The 14,331-nt window shown below is 39.0% G+C and overlaps 1 protein-coding gene across 1 annotated transcript; it reads right to left on the bottom strand.

Moving 5' to 3' along the window:
* Positions 1-3,134: 3,134 nt before the first annotated feature.
* LOC113904454 (carbonic anhydrase 1-like) lies at positions 3,135-13,440 on the bottom strand. Its single transcript, XM_027561629.1, has 7 exons — positions 13,217-13,440; positions 12,534-12,731; positions 10,951-11,069; positions 8,106-8,201; positions 7,323-7,385; positions 4,681-4,836; positions 3,135-3,814 (listed from the first exon to the last, which is right to left on the bottom strand). Exons 1-7 carry the CDS (start codon positions 13,251-13,253, stop codon positions 3,698-3,700), a joined length of 786 nt encoding a protein of 261 aa, XP_027417430.1. The 5' UTR covers positions 13,254-13,440; the 3' UTR covers positions 3,135-3,697.
* Between the last annotated feature and the right edge of the window lie 891 nt (positions 13,441-14,331).

Raw genomic sequence — 14,331 nt, 5'->3', positions numbered from 1 at the left:
TTCCTTAAAAAACTGGAAATAGAACTGCCTTATGATCCAGCAATCCCACTGCTGGGCATACACACTGAGGAGACCAGAAGGGAAAGAGACACCTGTACCCCAATGTTCATCACAGCACTGTTTATAATAGCCAGGACATGAAAGCAACCTAGATGTCCATCAGCAGATGAATGGATAAGAAAGCAGTGGTACATATACACAATGGAGTATTACTCAGCCATTAAAAAGAATACATTTGAATCAGTCCTAATGAGGTGGAAGAAACTGGAGCCTATTATACAGAGTGAAGTAAGCCAGAAGGAAAAACACCAATATAGTATACTAACGCATATATATGGAATTTAGAAAGATGGTAACAATAACCCTGTGTACGAGACAGCAAAAGAGACACTGATGTATAGAACAGTCTTGTGGACTCTGTGGGAGAGGGAGAGGGTGGGAAGATTTGGGAGAATGGCATTGAAACATGTAAAATATCATGTATGAAACGAGATGCCAGTCCAGGTTCGATGCACAATACTGGATGCTTGGGGCTGGTGCACTGGGAGGCCCAGAGGGATGGTATGGGGAGGGAGGAGGGAGGAGGGTTCAGGGTGGGGAGCACATGTATACCTGTGGCGGATTCATTTTGATATTTGGCAAAACTAATACAATTATGCAAAGTTTAAAAATAAAAATAAATAAATAAATGAACAAATTCACAGAGGTTTGGATTATCTTTTTTTTTTAATTTTTCATCTCTTTTACAATGGGACCTCATACCAACTCAAAACAATATTTGGAAAACAGAAAGACAGCAAAGGGATAATTCATGAGCTATACTGGAAATACACTGTTATTCTATCTCTGCTGCTGCTGCTAAGTCGCTTCAGTCGTGTCCGACTCTGTGCAACCCCATAGATGGCAGCCCACCAGGCTCCCCCATCCCTGGGATTCTCCAGGCAAGAACACTGGAGTGGGTTGCCATTTCCTTCTCCAATGCATGAAAGTGAAAAGAGAAAGTGAAGTCGCTCAGTCGTGTCCGACCCTTAGCAATCCCATGACTGTGGCCTACCAGGCTCCTCCGTCCATGGGATTTTCCAGGCAAGAGTATCGGAGTGGGTTGCCCTTATTCTATCTCTAAGGACCCGCTATAAAAAATGAGGCACAAAAGCAAAAATAAATGTTAAGAAGCGAGATAGAGAGAGACCTGGAATCCGTGGTAGCTCAGTTTTGTTTTTTTTTTTTTTATACTTTTGAGTCAGGATCTTGTCCTGGGGTCCAGGATTGACTTTGTTATGGGAAACCAAAGAAGGGAATGAGTCCTTAAATACTCTAGAAATCTATGTCAGATTTCACATATATAGAATTCTTTTCATTTTGTGGGGAGGTAGGGAGAAGTTTCATAGCTTTACTCATGTATTTATAGAATCCATGATCGCAAAAGGGTGAAGAACCACTAACATAGAACAACCAGAATTACAAGAAAGGACAATTTTCTCTTTTGAGTTCTGTCAGGAAATTAAATCTTTCAACATTTCCCCACTTCCCTTCCTTTGCCCTAATTCTCTTTGATGAATTTAATGCTTTCAGAGTTATTTTGCTGAAGCTTAGAGAAATGAATAACTTAGAAAACAGCTGGAGGTACCTGGACTCACAGATTAACTAAAGGGTTTCATGAAAGCTCAGGGTGATATTTATGAAGAGGGTCGTCCTAAGACAAAAGACACCAGGGAGTAGAAGCAGCTTTCTACTCTTGAACCTATTTCTGAGCCATCAGCTGGCACTGTTATTCTGGATGGGTAGAAGCCCAGCAGATTTGGCATAAAGGAAGTTAGCTGCCAAACATCGGGGAAGAAACAGAGAATCCTTGCAGGACGTTCAAATCCTCCACCTAAGTTGGCAACAAAGAGAGAGGGCACAAAACAGGAACGTGAGTCAAAAAAACATTTGAGCTGCACGCTTAGGTGATCCGATGTCTTGTCCACACGCCTCCTCTCAGCAGTTGCTTTTATCGGCTACTTCAGAGAAACATGGAGAGCTCCCATAATGCACCTCACGAGCTCTGCCAAATATGTGAAATTCTGGCAGAAGCAAGTAACAGGGAACCATGCTTTCCAACTGGCATTTAGCTAAGGGATAAGGTTTGATGAGCATCATATATCTTCTGTCACTTCTTTGCCCTTTCCATACTAAGACTTACAGACGTATTTAAATCCTGGAATCCATTTTTAACTTTCTTAAAAAAAAATATGGATCATCAAGTCAGGTCCTTTTCTTATCCTTGCCATGAGATTTATTTTTAAATTGTTCAGTTTATTTTCAGAAAATACTTTCAAACGTTATAGGTCCTGAGCTTCTTTTGCAAAGGTATTTCTTAAAATCATACTCCTCTTTCTTTGGCCCTCATGTTGACCTTTGATAACTTAAGATGAAAATTTTATCAAGCCTGTTTCAGGCCTTCTCAATATCTGGCAAATATATATTAAAACATACAGTCAGAGTAGGTTTGCAAAGAAAGTATTTAATTCTTTAGAATGCTTATGCGGGCTGAGATAAATGAAGTGCTCCTTGGCCCTGCCATTTTTAATAAAGATTCACTTAAATTCTGGGCTCCAAATAAAAATTTCCTAGGATTTTGAGGTACAAAGATGTCTCCTAGGATCTTTATTGCCCTCAGAGCAATAAAGAATCTGGTTTGTCTGTCTTTTTAACCATGATTACATGAGCAGTTTTGACTGGTTCTGTGACATTAGACAAGACTGGAACATGGGAATGGATGTGGGTTTTGATTGCCATTATGATTTCTTAAAGAAGAGAAATAAGTAAATCACAAAACTAAACGCTGAACACAAGATTTGTAGAATTCTGAGTGTAGATATGGCTTCAGAAAGAACTGACTTCAGGTTAAGTACACACCAGACTAAAAGATTATGTGATGTTTCTATATGATTCTAAGTCAAGTGATTCCTTCATTATTTTTAAAAATAAGTCACAGGTGATTTTTCTTCCAAATTTGACGTACAGATTCTTCATGTAGGCTAACTAGTTATAATGATGGAACATCCCCATTGGCCTTGCTAACAGGTGGAGGAATAACCAGAAGTGTCAGTTCTTATATGAGACACATGGTTTTCATAATAGAGCACACAAACGGTAGCAATGTTGGGCCATTTATTTCATCATAATATAAAATCCAGTTGTCATCGTAGCTGCATATTTGCCTTCAAGAGTAAGCAAATGAATTCTTAACATTTCATCTCAAGCTGCTCTTAGGTCATTGTATTTGAGTAATAGACCTGATATTGCATCAGAATAATGTTGCAAATGAAAGCATTTAAGATTCTCGAATGTAAACGGAGTAGAAACCTAATGCCATTTAAAAGTATAGTACATAATAGACAAGAAGAAAGGGATAAAATGCTTTTTGGTCCAATTAAACTGAATAAAATGGGGAGGGATAAAAGTCATTAAGAAATCAAGTATGCCTTAATTGCAAGATAAGGAAGTCAATGCAATGGATTTGAATTTAAGCACAAGTTTAGTGAACTTCCAGATTACTATTTGAGTTCAACAGAAAGAAGAAAAAGATTTTGCATTTGCAAGCAGGCTGTCTTGCTAGTATTGAAATAAACGTGTTTTTAAAGCTTGTTTTCTAGGATTATGTCAGAAGCAGAGCTGTGCTTCTTGAGGGAAGATGAGCTTCCTCCTGGGCCCATCAGAATGAAGCTTTCACTGTCCTGCCCTTCAGAGGCTGGGGTGGTCGGTGGTTCTGCTTGATGCAGAGTTCTCCATCGCCTTCAGCATTTGCTAGCAGACAGCGGAACTGCGCCAGCTTGGGGGAAGGATAACATGTTTAGAGAAGCAAAAGATATTGATGTCACACAGAACACTTTTTTTTTTTCCTAATATGATTGATGCAATGTTATTTAGAAAATCAGGTTGAAGACTGCAATGGTTTCACTGATGGAAAGGGAGGAAGCCAACAGTTCTTCCACATGTCTTTGCACCAAGCATTTGGCTTAAATTATTGATGACTGACTGGATTAGCATTCCAGCTTTCTCACACTTGGGTAAGAGACTTCCCTGCTTGGCGCCTATGTTTCCATACGGTACTATTTCATTGTGTTTTGGTGAAGGCTAAATGGCTCAACACAGATAAGGTTCTTAGAATGGCGTTTGGCATGTAGCTTATGCTAAAGAAGTGTTAGCTCTTATACCAACAGGTCACACTGCAGGTTTGCTGTGAGACTTGACTGACAGAATGTACGTAAGGCACCTGATGAAAAGAGCTGCTCAATCAATGGCAGTTTTTATCAAAATTATAAACAGTGATTAATGAGATATTTTACTGAATATTGAAGAGCTTAAGCTTTAAAAAAGAATGGAAAACCAACGTCAACGATCAAGGTATGCCACTGGAGAGTCACAGTTCCCTGAAGAGGTTGGATTTTTCCTTATTAAGGTGAAAAGAAGAGCAGGAATTCTGAATCTCTACATAGAGGGAAAAAAAGTGCTTATAAATACACTCTACTTTTTGACTATTAAATAGACCTGATGTCACTAATAAATCTTTTTCAGTTGAAAGGCAAAGGGAACTCTCTAAAATTGAATGGCAGTAATAATTGCTCTCAGTATGAATTGAACTGATATTCCTGCTTTGCACTTCCAATTCCTGCACATGCGCCTCTGACACTCTACCTGTTCCGAGCTCGCACTGATGGTCTCTTTAAAGATGATCCAGGTGACACTCTCGTGAAGAGGAGGGTGAGTCAGTGAACCAGAGTAGGCCCAGTAATCCAGGGATGGAGGCAGGAGGACAGAGGGGTCGAAATTTGTGAATGGAGCTTTCTTGTTCTGAAAGAAAAAGATAAGCAATGTATCATTATGCCCTGATGTAAAATATTTACATCATTGCATATATGACATACATATTATTTGGTAGATAGGTCTTAGCAAAGAATTTAATCAGTTTTTCTACTATATAGTATTGCATGACTGGTATGTTTGTGGTGGCTCAGCTGCCCATTAATGCAGGAGACACAGGTTTGATCCCTGGGTGGGGAAGATCCCCTGGAGAGGGACATGGCACCCACTCCAGTATTTTTGCTGAAGAATCCCATGGATGGAGGAGCCTGGTGAGCTACAGTCCATGGGGTCACAAAGAATCGGATACCACTTAGTGACTAAACAACAACATGTTTGTAGATATAAACAGTAAAAGTACCAGAGGACTGAAAATACGCTACACTAGAATTGTGACTGATCTTCTTCTTCCTTCTTCATTTGGCTAAGTGTAAGCAAAGGTTAAACATTTGTTTATCATCTATATTCTTTATTCTTATTTCTCTACTGATTGGTCATATTGGTATATACAAATAAATTGATATTCATATGTTAATATTTTATGTAGTCAACTTGATTAGAACTTGTGTATTAATTATGTTGATTTTCTAGTTTTCCAGGTGGATGTCAATGATCATATCTCTACACTTGATGATAGCTTTGTCTCTGCTTTTCTAATATTTATCCTAATATGTACTCATTTCTTTCCTTATTTAACTACATTGAATGGACAATTATTGGAATATTCATTTGTGGTGGTCACAATTGACACCCTGGTCTTATTCTTGATTGAAATGAAAATGCTTCAAATATTTCACTACTAAGTTAGATGCTTGTTTCAAATGTCTATTTGATATTCTTTCTTAAGTTCAGTTTAAATTTTAGAGGAATATTTTTCTTTCTCTCTTTTACTCTTCAGGAATGGATATTGAATTTTAATCAAACATTTTTCAAGCATCTAACAAGTGAAATTTGCTAATGTAATGGATTACATTGGGAGATAGTCTAATACTGAATCATCTTTGCATGCTTTTGGTAAATTCTACTAGTTTGAAAGCATGGCTCTTTTAACATACTGTTGAATATGATTTGCTGTAATCTATTTTAATATTTCTTTTAGCTACACTCCTAAGTAAGATTGGCCTATGATATCCTTTTTGTGGTGTTCTTACCCAGTTTGTGTATTAGGTTTCATTAAATTAAATTAATTTCATTAAATTAAATTAATTCATTGAATTAGGTTTTTTTGGTCCCCTAATCTAGGCAGTTTAGTTCAAAGTGGCATGATTGTTTATTAAAAGTTGTGTGACGTTTCCCCATAAAGTGGTCTGGGCCTAGGGTTTCTTTTACTAGGTACATTTTTTTTAAACTATTCTTTTTGACTTCTTTTTATATTATTGGTCTATTTAGACTTTAAACATATTTTGAGTCAGTTTCTCTACGTTTTCCTAGACATTCATCTTTGTGATCTAAATTTTCGAATTTGCTCATGTAGTGTGGTACTGCTGACCCTTGAGCAATGTAGGGGTTGGGGTGCTGACCTCTTGAGCAGTTATAAATCCGCACATAAGTTTATGGTCGTCCCTCATAATCGTGGCTGTGCATCAGCAGGTTCATTTAAGGGATCATTGTGTGGTGCTAGAGCAAGCATTTATCAAAAAAATAATCCACAGGTCACTGGACGTGTGCCGTTCAAACCCATGTTGCTCTAGGGTCCACTGTACAAACTTTTCTCTTTTAAAACCTTCTAATGCATCTTGAGTTATGACCCATTTCCTTATTTGTAATAATTTGTTGTATTTCTGTTTCCCCCCCATCATTAAACGTGCCAAAAGTGCCCTTTTTTGGTTGTTTTTTCCCCAAAGAATTAGTTTTTCACTTTATTAATAAAATTTTACCTGTATTTATTCATTTTCTTTCCTATTTTATTAATGTTTTACTTCATCTTAATTAATCATTTCCTTCTACTTTCTTTTCATTTATCATCTTTTACATTCTTGAATTGAGTGCTTATTTACCTGTAAACTTTCTTACTTTAAAAAGTGTAATTTTTTTGAACTCAACGTGAACTAGATTTATTTTATATAAAGGTATGATAGTTCTACAAACTGTGAATGACAATGGCAAATCTCTGACAATGATTTAACTCTTTATTGTCAAAATGGTGAAGCTAAGGTTAAATATATCAGAACAACCCATCTTTTTCTCAGCTGACAGTGGGCATCATAGTTATGATGTATGAAAAAGCTATGAAAACTATTCTTCTACAGGCTTCATCTTGCTGAAATAGATAAGCAGTAACTATGAAAAATGAAACCCAAATAAATCACTGCTCAGAGACCTCAGAAACCAGGAACGTGTAAGCAGCACCTTGATTTTCGGATTGATGGTTTTGCTCAGGTCTTCCTACTCCTCACATCAAATATGCAATTAAATGATTTCTGAGGTTCTGTAGATTCTTGTTCTCTGATTTAAACTAACTTAATGAGTCTATTTACCTTATTTTTAACTGCTTTTAGGGCATCAAGTACTTTCTGAAGGTTTGGGTTGGCCTGACCCACCTGGAGATTAAAAAAATAAAGTGTGAGATAAAAATAGTTACCAAGTAAAATCCTATTTAGTTACTTTTAAAAAAATTAAAACCAGTAACTGAAGAAAAGATATGCAAGTCAAAATACAGGAATTTAGCACAACTAAAATACAAAAGCAAACCTTTTTGGTCTGTTCTATTAATTCTAATCAGTAAAATGAATAGTATGTTACAAGTGTTCAATAAAGATTCACTAGAATTACTATAATTCCAAAAGTTAGTCACCCAAATATCCTGAATTTAATAGTAATTTCCCTATAGGACTTTTCAGGGACTCCCCTACAGAAGATTTGAATCTTCCATATTAAATATCAGTTCAACTTTCTTTATGAGACAAAAGTCCTCTTCATATTTTTTTCTGATGAAAATTAAATTGATAAACTCCTGACTCTGTGATGTAGAAAGTTTAGAAGAAAAGTGGAAGATGAGCTGAAAAATAAAAAAATTATTGCCACCATCAACAGCTTCCCATTTCATCTCTGCCTGAAATGTATTTCTCTCTTCAAGAGGGGAAAGTCCAGCGGAACAAACATATACCGGAGACCTGCTTGCTCACCTGTGCAGTCACTAGTAGACGGGCACATTTCAAAAAAGAGAGACGCAAACATCTCTCTGCTCTATTTCACCCTAGTTTGCAGTCTCATTGGTAAGGAATAAATTTAGCAGAGCTCCGAGAGGCTCTACGACTCACCTTCACCAAAACGCCAATCAACGCCAAACCATCAGCCTGCGAGGCAGCATCAGCGAAGCTGGTGTACTTGGCAGAATTCCAGTGAACTAAATGAAGCTAAAAAACACAGCATGATGGAGCAGTTGTTCACACCACGGTGAAGGGAAAAGGCAGGTTAGACCTTAACATGTTGATATATACAGATACATCTTGGCTTGGGTAAACAAAACTTGTGTGACCCTTTATCCAGGACATGGGAAGGGCTATGTTTGGACTTTTAAGAAGGGTTTTCTTAAGAAAATAGAGTTGAACAGAGTGGGCACGTTGCAAATCCTGGAACCAGTAAGTAGAACTTCTTTTTTCCACAATATCATAACTATTCAATATTACTTCTTAAAACTAAACAAAAAAACCAAACACCTCTCTGTTTGGTGTGAGAAGATCAAGTATTTCTGGCTAACTAGTTTGGAGACAAAAACTGAAATAATTTTCTAACTTGAGGTACCTGGTAACTTTGTGAGAAGGGGCTCCTGAGATGTCTGGAGTGGTGGCCAAGGGCAGGTTCTCCTGAGCGGATCCAGACACCTTTCAAACCAGTATCTCCTGCCTACCTCCTCTGTGAAACTCTAGACCTGTATATCCAAGTGCGTGTGCACGTCTCCTGATGCTTTCTTGATATCTCCACGTGGATGCCTGATATGCATCTCAAACTTAACACAGCTAAACTAGCACTCTTGACTTTCTCTTTTCCAGATCCATTTCAATTTCCCGCTTTAAGAAAAGGCATCACCTTCCATCTAACTGCTCAATCGAAAACTGCAGTTATTCATTCTTACTCTTCTCCACTGATTGGCATCCATGCTTCCACGCAGCGCATGGATGTGACCTTTGCACTTAGTCCACAGCTTTAAGGCTTTGCATAACTGCTGACTTTCCTCTGGGAAGTCAAGTCAAAATGGGAGAATTTTGACTTGAATTATGGCTGAACTCAAATGCTACTCCTGAAAAAGTCTTTTTCTGTCCACCTAATGTCAAGTGATCACTGGGTCGCTTGGATGACTCTAAACCAAAGCAGTCCTCTCCCCGCCACCCACACGTCTCCTCTCTGTCTCGGCTCTGTCTTTCTCCCCACCACTCCCCTCTCCTGGTCTCCCTCCCACCCTCCCTACCCTCTCATATGTCGAACTTAGTGATAGTGCCTCTCGCCTCCAGCCTGGATTAACTTCACTTTTCTCAAATTAGATAGGAGATTCATTGATTCAGATTTCTTCAGTTCAGTTCAGTCCAGTCGCTCAGTCGTGTCTGACTATTTGCGACCCCATGAACCCCAGGGCCAGGCCTCCCTGTCCATCACCAACTGCCGGATTTCTTAGATACAGCCAAATATCCTCCCCCAGACATAATACTATTACTAATTTAGACTTTCAGCCCATTTGATTTCAGTCCACTTTCAATTTTATGAAAAATAAATAGGAAAAAATGAAACATGTAATAGATTTCTGCACCATTGAAAGTTCCTAGCCTGGCTTTCTAGTGTAACATAAAGTAAGTTTTAGTTGTATACTATTCCCAAGTCTTCTATCAAAATGAATACTACACATACTCTGTACCTAACAATCCCTCTTACAAAAATGCCCTACACAATTGCCTTCACGAGTGTGTAAGATATTTGTACAAATGTATTTATTACCCATTTTTTTGGTAAAGAACAAAAAACAACAGCAGAATGAAACGCGAAAGGCATTGCAATTGTTCCTATGTAGGAGTTAGTTAATAAATTCTAACATATGCCTACATGGAAATACCATACAGACTTTAGGAATTCCTACTGACTTGGAAAAATGATCATGATCATTGGTAAATGAAAAAAAAAAAAAGATTGTTGCAAAACTATGTGTATTACAGATTCATTCTACAAGAGTAAAACAAAAAAGCCAACCAGTCTGTGCTGGTACAAACTTATTGAATAGTCATGCATACAAAGAACAAAAGTTTTTTGTTTTCAGTCTCCATACCCTCTGTTGAGAGTTTGATGCACATTTTCTTGATTTTACTGTGGATATACAGGCAGAATGTCTTGAACTGAATCACAGACTTCCATGTGGAGGCAAGTCAAGAGGCCAGAGGGTAGTGGCCTGCTGCCAGGGAGCCCCAAACCCTCGTCTAGAGTATGCTACTCGTTGTGATGACTCCTGAGGTTAAACTGGCCCTCTTAGTCAAATCTTAATGGAGTGCCTCGGCCTGGCTACACCTCTGCTGTGGGTGTGTGCACACTCGAACCTTTAAATGAGAAGAGAATGATGGTGTGTTCCCCCTGGGCTCAGAGCTTTAAAAGGACAGCAGCAACTCCCCTTGAGGTTAGCCTGATGTCAGGCAGCAGTCTCTGAGACATTCTGAAATGAAAGCGGATTCTGAGGCCCAGGAGTTTGACTGCAAATTCACCTGCCTCCCTCACGTGAAAAAATTTCCCCTATTGCCAAATGCAGTGTGTCACTGTTTAAGTTTAAATGAGCCTAGGAATTCTTTATAGGCCCCAAATGTTCATTCCTTTGGAGCCGTTGAAATTGTGTCTTAAGTGATAAGGGGGACTTCCCTGGTGGTTCAGACAGGTAATGAATCTGCCTGCAATGCAAGAGACCCTGGTTTGATCCCTGGGTGGGGAAGATCCCTTAGAGAAGGGATAGGCTACCCACCCCAGTAGTCTTGCCTGGAGAATCCCATGGACAGAGGAGCCTGGCGGGCTACAGTCCATGGGGTCACAAAGCATTGGACATGGCTGAGCGACTAACACACATCCACATGGTATAAGGATGCTACTTCTGGGAGGGCTCTGTGTAGCTCTCCCTCACTTACTACGCTACATTACCTCTGCAGAAAATTTGGCTCCATCCACTAAGTGCTCAGAGCCACAGTCATCTGTGATGCCCCAGTGAAAATGGAACTGCCGCAGCCTGTAGCTTTCAGATAGAGGACCCCCTTTCAGCACTAGAAGAAAAAGGAAACTGCTATTAGTGTTACAGTCATGAGCTCCAGCTTGTCTTTGCATTTAATACAAATTAACATTAAATTGGGGCGAGTAGAAATGAAAATAAACAGTAGTCTAAAGTTTCCGTCTTGTTGGTTTTTCCTCGTGTCCACAATGATGGGATTCAGATGTGCGGAGCACCTTCAGATGGTGCGTGAGTTACATGGTTCTCAGCACATGGGCTATAATTTTATCTTTTCCTGTTTTCAGGAAAACATATTAGAAGATGAGTGAATTCTAGGATTAGAGCTCTTTCCTTGATTCTGCTTTAGTTTATAAGTTCATTCATTCTTTCAACAGACAGTAATGGACAGTATGCATCAAGATATCTAGCAATTTATTTTTAGTAACAAATCACTCTGCATGTATCTTGTAACTGATCAAGATACAAGAGGGTATTCTGACAGCTTTACTGAGAATCCCTAGCCAGGGACCAAAAGAAAGTTCCAGCAGGATGGTAGAGTCACTTTTAAAATTCTAACACTGAAGGATCATTTTGCTTTAGAGAGTCTGTCCAACCATATGAGTAATAAAACACACGTAGTACCAGACCTAATCCAATATTAACAAAGGACGTAGCCCCAAGATGTCTAAAACTTAGGCTCAGAACCTTGAAGGAAAGTGCTATGACTAACTTTGCCTTTTGACAGTAGAGCTGATTTATGAAATTGTCATTTAGTAAATTATTCAGTAAACAGTTTTGAGATTTTTCCTGTGAGCGAGGAAGTATGCTAGATTCTGGGAGATGAAGATAATTCAGTTACTATGATCTAATAGGGAGAGGGGAAGCTAGACAAAAATACTTATGCACAGAATGATTCCATGCAAGATACACCCAAGACCAGTTTTTTTTTTTTTTTTTGGTTCTGGTACCCAAGCACTTCACTAGCTGGTGATGGACAGGGAGGGCTGGCATGCTATGATTCATGGGGTTGCAAAGAGTCGGACACGACTGAGCGACTGAACTCAACTGAACTGAAGCAATTCATTGTTATGGAGCCATTTTCCTGGCCACAAAAAATAAATATACTCTTCATCTGTATTTCTTCCCTAATGCACTCGTCCAATCTCATCTCAATTAGAAAATATTTGCCTTTTCAGTTTTTATATTCATGATGATTCCAGAATTTTGTGAAAAAGTACTGTTTATTCAGAGGGTGTAAAGTTAGCATAAAGATATTGGAAACCAGAAGAGATGGAACAGAGTCACTGAGAAGAAGGGCTGAAAAAAGACCGAGCTGGGAGTCCCCAGAATCACCTTTAACACTTGGAAATATTTTAAAACTTCAAGATACCTCAGTAGATGGCATCAATGCTACCCGTGTGCACCCACTGCATATGGGTGTTCGTGTTTCTGAAAGCCCTGCTGTTTACATTTCCCCAGTAAAGTCAAAGACACAAATTAGAAGGACCTTTTGGCTCACCTGATCTATTATCACTGTCCTCAAAGTTTACATGAAAGGAATGTCCCACGTTGACGATTTCTTTGGCTGTGGCTGGATTGTAGGAGACACTGAGGGGTTTCAGAGAGGGATCACGCTTGGTTTCACTGGTTTTGATGTCGATAGGAGATTGGTTATTTCCATTTGCGATGGGGTACAGCTTGCCCCAGTGTTCAGGACCTACCAGGACGAACATGATTACAATCAAAACTGATCTAATGCTTGAGTCCAAGTTTTAGGAATATAGTTTTACTAGATTAAGATTTATTCAGGTATCTCAAATGGTATTCCGGTTAGCTTAATGGAAATCCCAGGTGTGAGAATGCCCCTTTTCTATGCTACACTGGCAAATAGTGTCTTTGTCAACAGAAGTCTCATAGTCTATGGGATCAGACTGTACCTATTTTGCTGTTAGCAATAAACCTCTCCATACATAGGGAGGGAGAGAGGCTGAGAGGCAGAGAGGAGAAACGAGGCAGAATACATTTTGTAGACATCATGGGCCCTAAGGACAACTGTTGAGAATGTATGCAAAGCTGGTGTAAGTCAAAGGCACTTCAAACCATTAATCTATGACTTTACCGTTATTTTAAGTGCTCAATATCTCTTTTCCTGGAAAAGGGAAGAAGCCGTTATTTGATCTACATGAGCAGAAGAATGCTTACCGTTTTCACCATCATATCCCCAGTCAGGACTTGCCATGATCTTCTACTTAGTTTTCTTTTCCTGAAAACAAAGACAATACCTGGAATAACTGACTGTAACTGAGTGTGCGATAGACAACTGAAACCGCAGTTCGCAGGGTTTTTATAGAAAGTCTCTGCCTTTGTGCATGTGTGTTAGTCACTCAGCCCACTATTTCATCATCTTTATCTATCAGGAAGTATATGCATGTTAAAAAAAAGGTATTGTTTAAAAAAGCTCACAAAGGTAAGGTCAATTCCAATTGCTTTATTCTCTTATATTGTTGAAGAGAAATATCAAAATCTTAGCTTCTGCAAAACCAAGCCCTGTCATTCTCATGTTAGTAGAAGATATGGCTGAGTTATCACACATGATGCTTTGAATTTCCAGTTAAAAAGGACTGTGCATTTGAGATTCCCAGCTTTTACCCTTGCTGGACACTCAAGCAATACTAGCAACAGGAATTGAGTCAGGAGAATAATTTGCATATTTACAGGCAGATCAGAACCAATATCATGATGTTAATTTAAAATCAGATAAGAGAACCACTCATCATTTGTAATACATTGGGTTTGCCGTTTGTAGTATATTGTAAAATCTTAGGGAAAAACGCAAACTTTTAGGCCAACTCAATATATTATTGATGACAGTACATTTTGAAGACATACAAGATGAGAGTCAAATTCCTCATTTTTGAGCAGTATTAGAATTCACAAATGGAGATTTGTTTTATGTGTGAGCACGGTTTTGTCCAACTCTGCAACCTCCTGGACTATAGTCCATTCCCCGCCCTTCTGTTGCCTCACAGGCTGCCAGCTGTGAGCTGTGTGCACTCAGTCATGCATTCAACAAATCATTGTGTGTGCTCAGTCATGTGTGACTCTTTGCAACCCTATGGACTGTAGCCCGCCAGGCGCCTCTGTATGGAATTCTTCCAGGCAAGAATACTGGAGTGGGTTGCCATTTCCAACTCCAGGGGATCTTCCTGGCCCAGGGGTTGAACCTGTGTCTCTTGCGTCTTCTACATTGGCAAGGTGGATTCTTTACCACGCTGCTGCTGCTAAGTGACTTCAGCTGTGTCCGACTCTGTGCAATC

The sequence above is a fragment of the Bos indicus x Bos taurus genome, chromosome 14 (assembly GCF_003369695.1).
Source record: "Bos indicus x Bos taurus breed Angus x Brahman F1 hybrid chromosome 14, Bos_hybrid_MaternalHap_v2.0, whole genome shotgun sequence".
NCBI classification, from domain to species: Eukaryota; Metazoa; Chordata; class Mammalia; order Artiodactyla; family Bovidae; genus Bos; species Bos indicus x Bos taurus.
The sequence above is the reverse complement of the archived record's forward strand: the minus strand, read 5'-3'. Positions and strand labels throughout refer to the sequence as shown.

Coding starts and splice junctions, on each gene's coding strand:
- LOC113904454 (XM_027561629.1), bottom strand. CDS start 13,253: ATGGCAAGTCCTGACTGGGGATATGATGGTGAAAACG. Junction 12,732..13,216: donor GGGATATGATGGTGAAAACG/GTAAGCATTCTT, acceptor TCGTCCTGGTAG/GTCCTGAACACTGGGGCAAG. Junction 4,837..7,322: donor TAAAAGCAGTTAAAAATAAG/GTAAATAGACTC, acceptor TTTTTCTTTCAG/AACAAGAAAGCTCCATTCAC.